The 17,990-nt window shown below is 37.2% G+C and overlaps 1 protein-coding gene and 1 pseudogene across 2 annotated transcripts in view; one reads left to right on the top strand and one right to left on the bottom strand.

Annotated features, from left to right (window-relative positions):
* LOC143459218 (E3 ubiquitin-protein ligase RNF123-like) overlaps window positions 1-16,412 on the bottom strand; it is a 42,838-nt gene extending 26,426 nt beyond the window's left edge. The window contains exons 1-25 of one of the 2 annotated variants that reach the window (XM_076956262.1): window positions 16,253-16,412; window positions 15,928-16,000; window positions 15,725-15,825; window positions 15,208-15,315; window positions 14,713-14,853; window positions 14,347-14,522; window positions 14,075-14,142; window positions 13,698-13,854; window positions 13,425-13,505; window positions 13,154-13,231; window positions 12,953-13,084; window positions 12,707-12,872; window positions 12,269-12,372; window positions 12,021-12,081; window positions 11,751-11,809; window positions 11,298-11,369; window positions 10,059-10,182; window positions 9,782-9,883; window positions 2,133-2,288; window positions 1,695-1,918; window positions 1,343-1,429; window positions 1,153-1,260; window positions 797-915; window positions 303-436; window positions 69-156 (exon numbers count right to left, since the gene is read on the bottom strand). In XM_076956262.1, the coding sequence (XP_076812377.1) occupies window positions 69-156; window positions 303-436; window positions 797-915; window positions 1,153-1,260; window positions 1,343-1,429; window positions 1,695-1,918; window positions 2,133-2,288; window positions 9,782-9,883; window positions 10,059-10,182; window positions 11,298-11,369; window positions 11,751-11,809; window positions 12,021-12,081; window positions 12,269-12,372; window positions 12,707-12,872; window positions 12,953-13,084; window positions 13,154-13,231; window positions 13,425-13,505; window positions 13,698-13,854; window positions 14,075-14,142; window positions 14,347-14,522; window positions 14,713-14,853; window positions 15,208-15,315; window positions 15,725-15,825; window positions 15,928-16,000; window positions 16,253-16,310 (2,777 nt within the window). In that variant the 5' untranslated portion in view covers window positions 16,311-16,412. The remainder of the gene's footprint in view (window positions 1-68; window positions 157-302; window positions 437-796; window positions 916-1,152; window positions 1,261-1,342; window positions 1,430-1,694; window positions 1,919-2,132; window positions 2,289-9,781; window positions 9,884-10,058; window positions 10,183-11,297; window positions 11,370-11,750; window positions 11,810-12,020; window positions 12,082-12,268; window positions 12,373-12,706; window positions 12,873-12,952; window positions 13,085-13,153; window positions 13,232-13,424; window positions 13,506-13,697; window positions 13,855-14,074; window positions 14,143-14,346; window positions 14,523-14,712; window positions 14,854-15,207; window positions 15,316-15,724; window positions 15,826-15,927; window positions 16,001-16,252) is intronic. The other variant, XM_076956263.1, reaches the window with a different exon arrangement.
* Window positions 3,283-8,375, top strand: LOC143459219 (serine racemase pseudogene; annotated as a pseudogene).
* Window positions 16,413-17,990: the final 1,578 nt, after the last annotated feature.

The raw sequence follows: 17,990 nt of genomic DNA, 5'->3' as shown, positions 1-17,990 counted from the left end.
TAGAACCTATTCTTTACGTGTGATGTTCTCAAGAAAATCATTTTAACATGAATGTAAAATTGACTTACTGTTCGTCTGGCAAAGCTTCGATTGCACGCAATTGCATAGGATATGTGATAAATGTGGTGATGGTATTAGCAAGCATTGTCTTTACATCTGTGCAAACAACAGACTTAGAATCGCCATAAAATCCATTCTTATTAAAGCAGAAAGGAAAACAAGCGTTGGACAAAATCTTTTAAGGTGCGGAAGATAACGAAACGTCCGCGTACAAGTAAAGCTTGACGAACATTCAAGCTTACCATTATTAACCACTCTGCTGTCGCAGTGAAACAAACTGAGAAAATGGATAAACTGCATTAGAGTTGGCTGAAAATCTGGAAGTTTCTCGAAGGACTGCGAAGGCGCGAAGTACTCCCGTAGACACTTGTACAATCTGAGCAGAAAAATCAGAGCAAATGTTTGAATAAAAGACATAAAACTTTTGGCATAATAATTCGATTTTTTTTTCGTGAATGATGTATCGCTGCTACGTTCGCAGTTTTGCTCAAGGGGATATCCTGATAGTATATTTGATAAAGGACCGTTGCTATTACGATCACAGAACATAAAAATATATGATGTTATACGATATGGTTGGTTCTACGATTACAAACAGTTTTCTGGCAGTTTCTGAATAATCTATCAGTCTGGCTATTACAGTCGCATTTCAAATCAAGTTGTATTCTCGACAACTTGGATTTTTTCCAAAATTCAATCGACATGAAGTTTAACAACTGAAATGTTTTGAACTTACCTCGAAGCAGCTGTTAGGTAAAACTCGGGCATAAATGTGAATAGATTTCCCTTCGCTGATGCGCTGTGCGCTGTTCTCACACAAACTTGCAACAACCACCAGAGATTGAACTGCGACTCCTGGCAAGGCGAAATAATTAAGATAAGATATTAAATGCTGCGGAATGTGTGATATTTCTATCACGTTTCAGACATTCAATACAAACAACGAAAACATAGAAAGTGAAGAGGAGTTTATGATAAAATTAATGTCTCATTTAATGTTACAAAACAAATATCCTTTGGGCGCCGTAAAATAACAAAACTTTAATCAAATATTTAACAATGTGACAATACAACAATACTAGAGCGAATTACCGGCGCATAAACAGATGCTTTTAGCCAAGCAATAGAACGACACAGTTCCGTCATATGACGTAATAAGACGTTGTGGGATTGTGACAAGGTTTGTCTGACGTCGTCCTGCTGCAACGAAACAACGATTAAATTGCGTGTTAACATTCGTAAAATATTGCCAACGTTTTCCCGGTTTCTTTGCAATGCTTACGTCAGAGTTTTGGCATTTCTTGATCTTCAATTCGATGTCGTTGAGCGCGGTGGCGTATTCGACGATCTTTGTGCGGGTTGAGTGAATCTGCACGATCAAAAGGAAAAGAAAACTCCATCAACTATGATGGAAAGATGTGTGATTTTTCCGAGACTTGTTCTTACATTCATTCTGTACCGTTACAACGTTAACGCTAACGCAACGTTACAATTTTATCTGTATTGCTGATTCCTATGAATTGTTTTGAGTGTTTTTGGGAAAATAATCGATTTTCGCAGGAAACCAAGGGCAAGTTCGGACAGTTGTGGGAAAGCATTTACTCTACCACCCATCCAAACTACACTCCTCATACCTTATCCATGTGTTGGTAGATGATGTTGCTAAAGAGGAGGAGACATCCGTCAGTGAGTTCGATCAGCTGGATTTTGGTTGGAAGCTTGTCTGCATCTCCCTCATCACTCGGAGATCGCTTCCTGCTCACAGTGATGCTCCGATCTCTTCCGGACATCTTGTTGCTCTGGTTGAGGAGGGCGCGAGCCAATCTCAGAACCGGGTTAAAAGAATCAAGGTCCGAGTCTGGATGAAATTCATGGAAAATCATAAGTCCGGGATACAGACTTCCAGTAAGCGGGTAAATGATCCCAATAGTTAAGCTGGGTTATCTGTATTAATAGATAAGATTGTAAAACGTTGCTCCTCTTCAAAAACAGCTCTTCCTGTTGCTAGAAATGCTGCTCCTTTTTCTACTTCGTTAAAAGCAGACGATTTCAAGCGTTTCTCCTTAACTTACCGTCATCTCTGGTGAGACTGGATAATGAGGAACCAGCCGCTTCCTCATCAAAGAACTGGAGGAATGCATTGTGTTCGTTCCAGGTATTTTCTTCACTGGTTGATCTTCTGCCGCCTCTGCCTCTCACCACAGAAACTCCTTCCTTTGCCAATTCGTCTGTGAAGACAAGAACGGTTAAAATATGACTTAAAATTAGCCGTGTAACTTTCTATGGATCACAAGTTTTATGGTTTGTGGCCAACGAAAACAACGATGAAAGCGAGTTTTTAATTTATGAAGAAAAAACTGCAGCGCGCACACTGAAGTGTTGGAACTTTTACAGAAAACAGTTAACGATATCATGGCGCATGTTCTTGTATCGATTCTGAGGCCATCGAGTCTCCAATATAACAAAATAATTTAGATATAAAACATTACTTTCAACATTCTAAAAATGTAAGGTTAAACCCGGGTTCGGTTCGTACCGCTACCTTATTTTCTTGGCTATATGTTCTCGTAATGGCGGTTTTTCTCTTTTCACGCCTTCATAGCATGCGTTGTGGGTAATACAAATGGTTATAAAAACAGCTAAATGCTCCGTAACACGTAAAACTATCTTCATTAAAAAGTTTTGTCAGTTCTTTGGTTTGGTAGCCGTGCAGACGCTATGAATGGTCTTAAACTTTTTTTACTAAGACGCACGTCAGCACAATGTTTCGTCCCCTTAATTATGGCGACAAATAAAATGAATCAATGAATGTTTTAAATAGGACGAGCTTTTCGGCAAAGTTCTGTCATTGCGTTCGTAGATAAGCAGTTTAAATTATGCTGAACTGAGATTTTAGTTATTGCGCGCAAAAATTTACCTGCAGAGTTACTATGTTTAATATGTTAGTAATGTTATCTTGATCTTAGTGGCAGAGCTTGTTTAATGTGAGAATCTCTTTGAAAGTCTGGGAACAGAAACCAACCATCTACCGTCTGTTAGCCGGCTAAAGGGGTCACTTCCCTATAGGAAGACAATTTTGAGCCGGCAACACGTCGATTGTGACGATGTCGCACTCAAAGCGTCATATTAAAAAAATGAAGAAAATTTTCGGTCCAATGCGCATGTGACGTCGATGTGGACTAGTTTGTTATTGTTTTGGCAATAGCTGGTTGCAGGTCTAGGCTAAGCTGTAAATTTGGTGTGGGTATGAATTTTTGGTATTTTGGAGTATTTGTCCTAAAATTTTAAGCTCAAAACTTGCTGTAAAGTTTAGGTGGTTGGTATAGAAATTTGAGTACAACGATTCTGTCCAAATTAAGACTGTAGGCAGCCATAACCTAGATCTCGTTGCAAGCCAAAATTCAGGGGAGGTTTATGATGTGGTTTTGCGATAGAAGCTTCTTGATTTAATGTACTTTGCATTGAAAAGCCTATCTCTTTGAATGGGGTCATAACCCCTTAAGATTTTTCTCTATATGGAAACCCTGGTCTGATAGAATTGGTGAGTAGAGCAAACGTATTCGTACTTAAGCATCGTAATTGCTTTCGGCAAACATGCATGTCCTTCGCTAACAGTTAATGACATAGAGGTCATAATATCCGTTATAAACCACCCGGTGTCCTGACATCGCTTGTCGTTTATGATTGTTTTTAATTAAAATAAACCCGACGACCAAGTCGTATTTCACTAAACTTGGTATATAGCTATAATGTTTTGGGAGTAAATTCGTAATATAACTGACTGTTCTTGAGATATGCAAAAGTGGAGCCTGTGGATCAGCGGCTCCTTAAGTGGTGTATATGATGGAACGCCCATACTGCCGCATCTATTCGGGTATGAGTCGCATTCTTTTGCACAGAAGCGAATATTTATCAAAAGCTTAGGGTGTAATTCATAAACGCGTGCGACTTATACATGTAACAGACGTAACGAGTAAAGACCAAATCGCAGTCATGCACAAAGGTTCATCGACACGTTTGATAATGTTAACGGGTCCTCCTGTTTCACTTGCGTGGTTTTGTTAAGGTTTGACTTTGGAGACCGCAGTTATGTTATCTCAGTATGTAAATTTAACCATAGTTACTTAAACGAATTATTTATTATTAACAGTGCAGATTTTACAAAACGCCTTTCGGCGGGGTAAAATTCACCTCCGGACATCGGTCAAACCAAACGACAACTCACCCATAACGAATTTTTAGTCAGCGGCTTGCAAGTTTACCGAAAACTAAAATATTTTTCTTTAAAATTAGCACCATTCCAGGCAATGCATTCCTTTCAAATAGAAAGTTGGTTTGAAATACATTTCCCCAAAAAATGTCGAAATGCCTAGCCTAAAATTTTATGACAAACGTCATAAGAACGCCAAAGGTGAAGAATTTGGCAGGATAAAGCCAATATGGCAACATTGGCAACCCTGTGCATGATAGGATTGCCTATTCTCATACGTCATCGCTTTTTCTTTTATGTTTTGAGTTAGCTTATACCCTAGCACAGGACTGGCCAACCCGCGGCTCTTTGCCCGGTGTTACGCGGCTCTTTCGTTCATATTAAACCTCCGAAAGAGAGCACATTTTACCTATTTTAGGCATATAAATAATACAGAAAAGTAATCTCTACTGGCTAATGTTCAATTGATATTTGCTAAATAATCACTGATTACATCAGATTTCGACCCAGAATAAGGATGAAACAATATCTGATGCAGTATTATGACGTAATAAGAAACAGCGTCATAAATCATAGTGTGTATGATGTGGCTCTTTGCGGTTAACACAGTAAGAAGTGAGGCTCTTAGTCTCTGACTGGTTGGCCACCCCTGCCCTAGCATATACGGTAATCGTTAATTTTCTGCTGTAGTTGCAGAAAAATGATTTTTGAGAGACGGACGACATTCACGTAATTCAACGGACCGTTTCGGTCCCTCAAAACGCCTTAAAAAACACTGCGCGTGTTAATGCGTACTCCCGTCTCGCACGCGTGTGGGGATGTGCTCCAAGAATATTGGTTATCGAATTGGCCGTCAAAAGGTCAAAATTCTAATTCACTATCTAGTCACTTCTGCTTATTTCAATAAACGTTTCAATGTGTATTGAAATAAAAAACAATTTTGTTAAAAACAAAGGAAATAGTTACAAACAAATATTTTCTTTACATATCATATACTACCGAGTTTAAAATTTTGACCTTTTGACGGCCAATTTGTCGCCGGTTAATTTGATCGCCGGCCAATTTATCGACGGTTAATTTGATCGCCGGCCAGTTTATGTCACAGTCAGTTTGTCTGCGGTCAATTTACGTCACGTTCAGTTGACCCCGGTGAGTTTGTTCGCGGCCACTTTCCCGCGGCCATATGTCGTGCTCCCGACAAAATATTATTCCCTTTACGAGTGTGTTTTTCTCTTCACTTTCAGTGCGTAAACACACACACGTCAGTCGCGCATGTATTGCAACATACACTTCTCACGCATTGCTTGATTCAATTGTTTGATCACAAAATACAATTACGGTAGCGGCTACCGTAATACCGTAAGGCGTCAGTCGCGCATGTATTGCAACATACACTTCTCACGCATTGCTTGATTCAATTGTTTGATCATAAAATACAATTACGGTAGCGGCTACCGTAGGCCTACCGTAACCGTAAAACTGTGAACAGTTGCACAAGTCTCATTAAATTTTGTGATGATGATTGCATAGATTTAAACGTAACTGAGTGTGGAATACAAAAATTGTGTTTAATATGAATATGCGTTTATTTACACACCGGGTAAATTTTCCTACTTTGTAATGAGAATGTGCGGCCCGCCGGCTGCAACATTTTTTCAAATGTGGCCCTCAGTACAAAAAGTTTGCCCACCCCTGCAGTATATCATAAGTATACAGCTGTTTTTATAACTAAAATCTGGTGAAAAAATTTTGTACCATTTATTGAATCAGAGTTTAGGGGTGTAACTTATATCGAAATAAATACGGTAGTTTCTTGAAAAAAATAACATCAACATAGAAACAAAATAAAAAGTCTGCCACTATTTCACCGGAAAAAATCGAGCGTTAAAACCTTAATTAGCTAAAATCAACTTTTTTCCATAACCTTTCTCCTAACCTAACCGCCTATCTTTAACAACAGGCTGCGTGACCTACTTACAGTGAAATAGTCACTTCGAAATAAAAAATATAGAAATAATGCTATAGCAAGGGACGGAATGAGGACAACAGCAAGTTTAGTTAAGCATGGGAAAGATACGGGAAGTTATTGCTTTGATCAGATATTTCAAGTCATTACGAAAGTGTTTTTAAGTATTTAATTTCATATGCTGTATACCAGCTGCGTTTCCTAAGATCCACAGATGCTGCCTGTTCGTGCAACTTAAGACGCAAACGTGCTTCCGTTGAAAAATTATAATCAAACGGAAGGGCTATTAATCATCATTCTTTAAGTAAATTCACTTACCTTTGTTATTTTGCCAGACTGTTGACATCACTGTGACATTATATATGTCTGAGTGGTGCTTATTTGAAAAGGCTGGTTAATTGAAGCGCAAATAAAAAAGCCAGGTTTGCTACAATACACAGAAGTATTTTTGGCTGTTATATTCACTCTTCGTATACTGTATCTAAATGCATGTACATTTCTGCTTCACATTTCCGACTACCATCTGTCTGTGATTAGCTTGTTGTACGTGTCTGTTGAGTGGTCTGTACTCGGCAGTCGATTAGCAGAGTAATGGCAAAGGAAAGCAAATACTTCTGCGATTACAACGACATTTTGAAAGCATACGACAGCATTAAGGATGACATCGACTGCACTCCCCTGGTGACTAACAGTTATTTGGATGATATTAGCAAGCTCAAATTATTCTTCAAAGCGGAAAATCTCCAGAAAACTGGATCTTTCAAGATCAGAGGAGCTCTAAACGCAGCAAACAATTCTAACAAAGACAGTAAATGCCTGGTTTGCCGCAGTAGCGGAAATTTTGGACTCGGCCTGGCGCTTGCGGGCAAGATTCTTGACAAATCGGTTGTGGTTGTGATACCGTCAACGGTACCGGAATACAAGAAAAAAGCTCTGGCATCGTACGGAGCGCAAACGGTAGAATGTAAACCAATATATTCTGAGCTACTTGCCCTCTCTAGGCGTATACTTGATCAACGAGAAGGAGACGAAATTTCTTGTCTAAGAAAACCCTCAGTCATTTCCGGTCAGGGCACAATAGCAATTGAAATTTTGCAACAAAATCCGTCAGTTGAAGTTATCGTTGTTCCGGTTGCAAGCGGAGCTTTGATTAGTGGGGTTGCCATGGCGGCCAAGTCGATAAAACCTAGCACAATAGTCTACGGCGTCGAACCAGAGCTGGCCAACTCTTGTTATCTTTCTCTTAAAAATAACGAGCTGACAACTTTGGACCAGTACTCCAAAACCATTGCCGATGGCCTTCGCGGTAGTATTTGCTCCACCACATGGCCGATGATACGTGATTACGTTGATGACGTCATATTAGTATCAGATGAAGAAATTAAGGCAGCAACGTGTTTGGTGCACAAACACATGAATATGCTGATAGAACCGTCAGCAGGCGCGGCGGTCGCAGCAGTCTTGTCGAAGAAATTGAAAGAGGCGGTAGGTTGGATTGCGTCGATAAAGAACATAGCTGTAATACTCACCGGAGGAAACGTTGATATTCAAACTCTGGCTTCGTTCTACAAAGACTGATCGATCAAGCAAAACGCAAAGAGACAAAAACGAGATTTCCGAATTACATTCTTCTTGATACAGGGAGCCGTTGGTTTTATTACAAGGAAGTAGTTTTACTTTTCGCTGCACTGTTCACGGAAGATTGTGTCTTAAGATTTTCGATCTTTTTGTGTGTCACTACCTAAATCTCAACTTCATGATACCCCTACAAGCAGAGGCAATGAGCATACTGATTTTATATCTATATAGGTTATTTATATTATGTCTAACAGATTTATGTATAATATGTAAAATAGGAAAAGTCAACGCGACAAAAATTATTGAGTTTTGGTGTATAATGTTTTCGCTTTTATTCAGTGGTGATTGATTGTATCTGTATCATAATATAGCCTTGTTTATAGCTTAGTAAACTTACGGTATATTCAGATAGTAGCACTTCATAATGCATTTACTTTAAAACTTACTGTTGCACTTAGTTACAAATATTCAAGTCCGTTATATGAAGATTTTGTTTGTGATAGTTATAACTGTATATATCGTTTTAAAGTAACTATATAAAAAGTTGGATGGAAGTTTGAATTAGTCTAGACTCTAGACTCTAGTCTAGAGTCTAGACGCTAGTTTGTTTAAGTGACAGATTAGGAGGGGTCAGCCAGTCGTTAATAACTAGCAGGTTACTTTAACATTTAGGGTGAGGGGCAAGTCCATAGATAAATGGCAAAAAACGCAAAACCATCGCCAAAGTATGACGTAGTCGGCGGCTCTTATTACGACACAATAAAAGAAACAATAAGGATGATTCAGGTATAAGGATCCAGTATGAATAAAATGTTTCGTGTGGCCAACAAGTAAATAGTAATAGGTGTAATTAAAGCGTACTTAAGTGCATAACAGAAACATTTTGCCTTAAATAAGCCTAAACTAGCTTCCCGTTGGGGTATTTGTACTGGTTAATGTAGATGGTAACCTACTGTACAGTTTAGTATTGGCTGTCGGCTCTGGCCTAACTGCGGTAAAAACAAGAATGCTTTACCAGTTTATGTGCTGTCATCTGTAACATTCCTATGCTGAAAATAAATATTACCTGCTACTAGTCACCTACCTATGGAGACGTATTCCATCCGAAACGCTTTAGCTAACCTACCATTACTACCTTACCTAATACAAACCATAGCCTGTTGTTTTTACAGTGTGACGTCGTAATGACCGCCATCTCCGTCATAATAGGAGACTAAATTCGCGATACAATTTTGGCAATAATTGCTTAACCACTACACATTATCAAAAATCCATTCACCAGTTTGTTTACTGGCAACTAATCTTCGATTTAAGGCCAACTTGTTTTTGGACTTGCCCTCACTTTAAGTAACAAAATACGTTTCGAATGTACACCCCCTGTTTGTGGATAATGCATTTCATTCATGTTTTGGTTTATTGGGCTAAAATATACAGCATGGCTCGTCAGAACAAAAAGCGATACCGTCTAAAAAGGTTAAAAACTTGATTTAGGTTCTATTTACCACCGCATCGTCAAGCCGCTCGTTTATAAATCAACACAGTGGATTAACTTTTTCTTTGTGGTACCCAACAAAACAAAACACTGGTCAGCGTCAAGTCTTTGACAAGGGGCCAGTTGCGAGCAAGATAATGGCAGTAATACCTACCTGTGTTGTTTATTGACTTTTGGATAGAGTAAACCAAAGGTTGAGAGAGGTATGATGTCACAATAACAAACAGCTAGTTTGGCAGAAACATAACCTCTACGTTTTAACTTGATAAGTAGCAAAGGTTCATTGAAGTATTTATAACTGTAGTCGCATCAAAATCGAGTCGGTGTGCCCCCGTACAAGTGATATATATCGGTATGTATAATGAACGCACACCAAACATAATCCCGCTCATCTACGTTTTCGACTCGGTCGATGTCGGTTGCAGCAACAGCCGCTGACGTTCGTAACATTTTTAAAACGATTCACGAAGCTCACCTTTGTACTCGCTGAAGAGATAGGACTTAAGGCCGCCAACTCGTTGCAGGTCGAAATAATCGATCGAATCAGTGTAAAAGACCTCGGTCGGTATAAAGCCCTCTGTGGAAAGGGCAAAGGTATAAGACAGGCTACCTTACCTTTAAGGTGCATAACGATTCCAAAATATCGATTTACGGCTAAAGCCATTTGCTTACCGCCGAAGGTTACATCACGATTTGAACTAAAATAATGCTTTGGCAAGTTAAAATGGGTACTGTAGCTGCAAGGTAGTTACCAGAAGAATGGACGTAGTTGGGTTTTGTCGCCGCATACTGATCCCATAATTTTCTGATAACGTCAAGCAGATGTTGTATGAAGGCGTGCAACACCATCGGATGACAGACCATCGTATGTTCCGGCTGAAAAAATAAAATGCTAATTGATGAAGCAAACATCCGTTTTTTTCTTTGTAAAGGTATACTACTTCCGATTCGGCAAGGTCAAAGCTGATTCGAGAATGTAAAGCATAGCAAGAGCCTATAATCGATTCTTTATCGATTAGTTGTGGCTGATTATGGCGAGCAATTGTAAATTGTAATTAGAACTACCAGTAGTCTGTTCTTAAGGAAAACAAGTTTCTTGTCTAAGTCTGCGGCCGGTTGTTAGCTAAACTGGGTATTATTAACTCATTGGGTTTGAGGCAAGGATAAAATCATCATAGTTCAAAGCCGATTCGCCCACAAGGGGCCAAGCGAGAGGGGAAAATTCTACGCCAAAGCCGACTCTGTTCTGCGAGAAAAAGATAGAAAAAAAGTGAAAAAGAGTTAGAGAAAAACGCATAACTGAGTGAGGTATTATGGGATCACTCAATGCAGATTTGGTTAACTTTGACCATTAAAATATTTTTAACAGTAAAAAATATTAATCTTCCTACCTGTTTATTCGGTTTTGCGTTAATCATAGTGATAAACAAAAATGTAAATATAACTACGTCAGTGTATTTCCGACCTCTCAAACATATCGTAGCAAACACTCATTGATATATGGCGCTGCCTAAATTGTGACCACCGCACAAAAAAGTTAAAAAAAAACAATTCTATAGGCCGCATGGGGAAACATACAAACTTGAGGAAATGACGTGACACATAAGACAAAAAATTTAAGCCACGCGGTTCATTGCCAAGTGCACGTGGCTCAAATTTTTAGTATTAGAGAAAATATCATGGGTAAAAATAAATTATTATAAAAGGGGGGTTCCCATTCAGATTTCATCTTAGGTTTAAGCTACGATGAAGATGTTAAAAATAAACATTTATAAGTTTCTCTCAAATAAAAGCCGCACAAAAAGTAGAAAAAGAAAACACGAGTGAGCTGCATAACTCAACAGATAAAACGTTAACCGAAAATCTGCTTTCTAGGTGCTTTCCTAGTTTTGCAATGAATCACGTCAGATAACTAACATAGAATGTGGGAAAAATGCAAAGCTAGATTCTAGTATGAACTAAATTGTTTCAAAAAGGAAAAAAATACTTACTCGGGTAGTTGAAACAATGTTTTCAATGTATTTTCGAAAATATTTCACAAGCGCACCATTGATTGCGAAATTCTATATGAAAAATAAAATATTAAATCGGATGTAAAATAAAAACTAGACCACTGTTTAATGGTAATAATAATTAATTAATCATTCATTCGTAAATTATTTGATTGTAAATTCATTTTCAACAACCCATGAATACTTGGGTTATTATAGAAAAGTATTGATCATAACTGAGTTTGCTCTTTGAGTGATAATAAATTCTATACAATAGGTGTTATAAAGTTTACTCCACAGATAAGAATTAAATCACTCATGAAAAAGACCCATAAATACATCTCCATGTTCTTTAATTTTCTTTCTAAGACTTGTTTAAAATAAACAAGGCCCGGAGACAAGCGGCATACCAAAGGCAAATGATTTACTGTACATGTAATGTCAACAACTTACATTGTGATTTCCATCCAAAACCATTAGTTCCATAATCTCCCGTTGCAACTGCTTGATTTCTGCACAACAAAAGACACAAGAGAATTGCTTGAGCGATGTACTTAGAAAAAACGCGTTTGTACTGTTAACATTTGGCATCTACAGTAAAACCCCAACTGGACTAGTATGTAAGTAATCACAAACAGTTATGTTTTCTAACAATCAGAAGCTAAATTCATATGCCACTGACTTCGCACCTTCAGTTATTTGCAGTTAAAAGTGAAAGCTTACCGTCCATTTTCTCTTTTAGTTTCTCGTAACCACGTTCATATGTTGCTTTCGGATCACGATCCTGCAATGAAGTTATTGAAACGTTTTGACATTTTTACGGTTCTAATATTTCATCTGTAAATTGTTGTAAACCACCAAATGGGGATATGCGGTTCTAGTTTAAATTCAAATCCATTACAATTAAATATTTAGTAATTTGCATAGATGATAAACTGAAGAAAATGATAATTGAGAAGAAAATAACTAACTTGAGCCCAAACCATAGGAATAAGTTCACTCAGTCCAGCTTCCCTGTGCTTTGAAACCTGCTTGATGCAAAATAAGGCTGGAATTTCAGCCTGTCTGTCAAATGTGAATATTATCAGTTAAGGATTATACAACAATGCAGCCTGAAAAGGTGGATTCACCAGTAGTTATGTAAACTGTAATCAATATTGACTTTTACATCATTACTAATACATGAAAATTGAATTGGTTTGAATAGGATTTTTGAAAAATTAAATTATTTTACATACTTTTGCTCAAGTAAACCAACAATCCAACCAATTATGCAAACACAATTACCAGAATTAAATCAAAATATACTTGAATGTGAAAATCTTAGACTTATGGCCCTGCGGGAGTTATTGAAAACAAATCTTCAACATTAAGGTCATCAAGTCCAGACTGAAATGATCAAGGATATGAGCAATGTAGAGCAAGGTTCCGTCTCGTCTGCTTGTGTTTGAAAAGACCAAGCATGAAAGTGAGATACTGGGTCTGAAGGATGAAGTCAACATGAACAGGAGAGGATCTGTATTTCCTGAGAACACTCCCGAAGATGTTGTTGATGCAATCGCGAGCTTCACGAGCCTGAAATTTGTCAACTCATGAATTAATTATTATTCTCTTCTGACTGGTGGAATCATATATGTCTATGTTTGTGTCCGTACCTCCGAATATTGCCATAAACAGCTGAGCATAATATGCAGGTCTTCATAAAAATTTTCTTCCTTTCTGTTTCTGACGTCACAGAGGGATAAAAGAAATGGAAGAAAATATGCTTCCACGTTGTACAAAGTTTTCTACAGAAACAAATAAAAATTAAAAACTTCAAAACCAAGTGTACCTGTAACAAACCGATAATAACTTACCAACACTGGAACCAGCCTTTGGAATATGTGAGCAAATATGATGTGCTTGCTGACTGGGTCAAGATGGGAATAAAGAGCCTGCAAACAAATAGAGGAAAGTTAAAAATAATGATGACATACCTTTCCGCGCTTGGGATATAAACTATTACTACTAGCGTGGTTTTCATAATGTGCCAAATCACATGGAATTTCGCACGCTCAAAATAAAAAATGTGATCATACTGTAGTTTTAACTTAATCATAGTGATTATGTCACAATGATTTTGTTTACCGATTTCGTTTCAGCAATGGACGCCAAAGCATTCAAGCTGTTTGTAAGATATTCAGCCTCGTAGCTGTCATTCGGAGGACTCTATGTAAAACAAAACATGATTTAGTAATGGCTTTGCACATTTGGATTAACCTCGTAGTCAACTTTAATCTTCCCTGGGGCACAGTAATTACCAGCACCAAGTGTAGTTAGTGGCAACAGAGCCAGACTCAGAGCCATTTGTGCATTATAAGTAAAATGTCAGGGAAATTTGTTTGCAAAGTAAACATTAACCTGCAATGGTCGATAGCCTGGGACAGGGTGCCGAAATGGTCTAAGACCAAAATTGCAATAAGCCACTTCCTTATATGCTAAACTGAGTCCAGGAAAGTAAGCAACTCCTGGTCCAGTGGCTATGTTGTCAAATGCAATGCCCAAGTCTTTTCCATTGCTGGCAAACAAGAAAAAGATGGTAATCAAATAATAAGTCTACCGCTAGGCATCCTTGCAACAAACAACATATTTTCCACACTCCAATATGGTATCACGGTATTGGTATAAATAAGTCAGCAGCTGTGTTTCAGTGCGCGGTAACAACTTGTCTCTAAGGAAACACTTTGCTTATTATATACGTTTTAAATGGCTTGTCTTACAAATAAACAACATATTACAGAGCAAATGATACGGTTCTATTGTCCAGGTCCAGCAGACAGGTCACAATATCATCAGCTTCCCAAGCCTGAAAACAATAAGAAAAATTTTGTGAACAAACTGATCTAAATTTTAATTTAAAACAATTTGTGACAAAATTTGCAAAATACAATTACAGTGTATGCAAGACACAAAAAACTAACGTAGAGCATGTTAAACTAAAATTCAACAACTTTACATCACAAAAACTACCAAAGGAGGAAAACATAAGAGAGGGGAAAATAATTCTTACCTCTCCATACTTGGTGCTGCTTCTGGCGTTCCACTTTGTTTCACGGTAACCGTCATACGCAAAGGATGACTTGGTGTCCCCAACACCTTCCTCTCTGTTAAACTTGCACTGCGAGGTGCACCAACCCAGTTGCATAAGTCCGGGTGTTCCTAACAGCACCTCATACATCCACTTGCCTGGTTTCAGCAACAAAGCAAAGTATTTGTAAGCAAAATGATACTCGAGCTAGTAGCAACAACAATTAAAAAAGTGTGAAAAATAAAAAGATTAGGAGGTAAAATACCTCTTTTCTTTCTTTTTTGAATTAGCAGACTTAAGCAATGCTTTATGTTAAATTAACAATCATGAGAGTTAGCAACCATTTACCTTTATAAACACAGTGTGAAGCTTTGACAGATTGAAAGTTGTTGCTTCCAATCACTGCCAAGTTATCGCCAGGCACATTATCAAGAGGATGACTTTGCAAGCCAACCTCATTAGAGTTCCCAAGTCGTCCATCGATGGAACCTTGAAATAAATAATTAAGAAATATTGGTTGAACTATTTTCTCACCAAAAAGATTGGCTTGCCGTTAAAGCACTGCTACAACTCTAATACAGTGTTCATTGTTCACATTATACGTTCTATACAAGTTTTTTTAAGGTTTGACTTTGGCGACCGCTAAGTAATTTAAAGAGATCACAAAAGAAATTTGAAGAAATTGGACTTTTGAAGGCTAACTGCTAAATTAATTTTAAAAGACAGTTTTGGTTCCCAAAACCACCTTAAAAACAAAGATTCTATGTTTTTGGTAAATATGGCAAAGACAAATCAACCATATTTGAAATGAATCTCTATTTCCACAATTCGAAAGACATGTACCATCAGCATGGGCAGGTGTATGAACACATTTTTGTTTCTTTTCACCGAAGAAAACTTTCATGTAACCACTTTTGTGTCGCCCCGAAGAGTTACTTGGTGATTTTGAGCCTGACAAAACATGATATTTATATGCACAGTAAAGCAGTCATACGTGATTTATGAAGAGAAATCATGTTAAACATAATAAAAGTAATAGCCTCGATTATATGTAAATATAACTTGTTAGATGTTTGCAATTTATATCTTTCATCCAATCAAGTATGAAAAACATCTACTTAAACTAAAAAAAATTGTGCACATTTGTGTTAGAAAAATAATTGAGAAACTTGTGAAATTGTGAAAAAAAATTTTGTAATTTAAAACTATAATTGAATATGGAAATAATTTTCTTGGCTGTTCAATAAAGTATCATTTCATTTAATGTAATCAACACATTAACATTGCTTTAAAATCGTTAATTATGATTTGTTGACCATAAAGGATGAAAAAAAATGAAGAATTCATATATATACAGTACTTGAGGCAGTAGATGAACTTGCTATATTACTGTGGTTGGTTATGAGACCGTTAAGCGCTCGGTTAATATGGTTGTCCAAGTTGTAAAACCCAATGGTGTTCCTGCATTAATAAAGCAAAGAGTGTCAAGAACTTGTTCCATAAAATTTCGAAAAAAACTTAAAATAAAATCTTAAAATATTGCATCTTCAATTAAGAACTGACCTTCCACTTAAAGATTCATCGGTTTTACAAGGGAAAAGAGTCTGCAAAATTTCATTTACAAACTCAGCAGAGCCTGTTCAGAAAACATCAATTCGTAAATATTAGAAAAGGCAAAAAAATAGGAAGTTCTACCAGAGCTACACAATCAGTAATAGGAAAAACTTAGTGGTAAATTTATTAGTAATAATGAGATAATCAAAAGCAAATTTCATAAAATTGTGCAATTTTGACTAATACTTTATTACTGCAATGTTCAACCATACCATTTAACAGATATTTGCTAAATATTATAAGTGGCTTTGTTAAAAAATATGGAAATACTTACACTTCTTTTTCGTTCCTATAAATTCACTCCAGCCAAGTAGTGAAAGTGTGGCGGCCATCCTCAGCTTTGTAATTGCACTTATACGGAAACAGACCCAAAGAAACTTACATAGAAAAAATGTCAAGCCCAACCTGAAACTACACAATATCAAAATCCTGTTAAAAAACGCTTACAAAGCAGTTTTTCATGTTAATCCAACTGCAGAAATGACAACAGCACATTCATCAGGATTAACAATGAGACTGAGATGCAAATCTACCCTCCATGGGGTTGACAAACCCTGTTCTTGTTCAGGGATTCTCTAGCATAAAATGGAAAATATAATTTATGCAAAAAAAATTCAGAAAAACATAACAATCCAATTTTGTTTTTTACTTTCAATAAAATGGATGCAAGGGGCAACACAAGCCTATCACAATGAGGAAAGCAATGAAACTGAAGGATGCCAACATCAAATACAAGGCACAACAGGTGAGATACATAAATTCATTTCTGCCAACGATTCGTTATAACATTCAATTTAGCTTCATCAGGCCAATGATATTTTTAAATTGAATTTAATCTCACCAGTTGTGTCTTGTATTTGATGTTATTATACCTGGTGGCAACCGTAGTATTTCTAATGAAGAATGCCAAGTTACCAGTTTATGATTATAAATAGGAATAAATATCACCAGCCCTCGGATATTGTATGAGCAAGATAAGCAGCTGGGCTTAATAACCAGTTAGATTAATATTTTGCAGAGTTTGTAGAGTTAAATGTTTTAGAAAAGTTGGGTTTACAATGTAGCAAAAAAGTGCAACTTTCTATGCTAAATTTTTGCAGGCAAAATGGATGAAGGGTCGACAAATATTGGGTCATGACTCAAGCCTGGTTTGCAAGACCTTCTGCTTTAAGTTACGAGAAGCTTTCTAAACTTGTATAACAAGGTAGTTAACTTTTAATCTGCTACCGCTACAGTGCACTTGTTTCGCCCATCTGGCTGGGATTCTTACTCAGATAACACAAACTCGATGTGCATCATAAGCGTTGTTCGTAATCCGATTTCATCGATTTGCACGGTTTTCATCAGTTTGTTTCCCAACAGTTAGCGATCTTACTGCCTCATTAAACTACCTTGATATGACAGTATGATGGCTAAAAAGATGAGGGAAAATGTTATGGTGCATTAATCAAAGGTCATTTAATACAAATTAAGCAAAATCCATGGCAAAGGCAAAACAGTCCAAAATTTCAAATTTCTTTAATATTGCATCTACAGTGTTCATGAATTGGTTAGGTAGTGAGTCTGTAGGACTATTTATTGTACATTGTGCCAAAAAGTAATTGGGGACCCTCTAAGCAGATGATGTCAATAAAATGTTCTGTAACTTCTCATTTTCAAAAACTAGTATTGGTGTTTTTTCAAAAATCAAGATTCGCTTTTTGTGAATTAGTGTAGTATTTCCCAAGGCTATCAAATTCCCCATTCCACAAATCAGTGTTGTTAAATGATAAGTTAACAACTGTGCACTATGGTAACTACTTCAGCAGTGAGGCGGTTTTCATAGTGCTACTGAGGTGTCATTGCCAACCAAATTGTGCAAGTGAGCTGCCTTGAAGGCAGCTCTTTCTTCCAGTTATGATCAGGACTGCCATTGATCTAGACTCAAAAATCAGAACAACCAGAAAACAAGATAAGATAAAAAATGAACAAAAGTTGCTGAACGGAAGGTATTCAGGCAACATCTCAATTCA

This window comes from Clavelina lepadiformis, chromosome 5 (assembly GCF_947623445.1).
Source record: "Clavelina lepadiformis chromosome 5, kaClaLepa1.1, whole genome shotgun sequence".
NCBI classification, from domain to species: domain Eukaryota; kingdom Metazoa; phylum Chordata; class Ascidiacea; order Aplousobranchia; family Clavelinidae; genus Clavelina; species Clavelina lepadiformis.
This window is presented reverse-complemented; position numbering and strand designations above follow the sequence as displayed.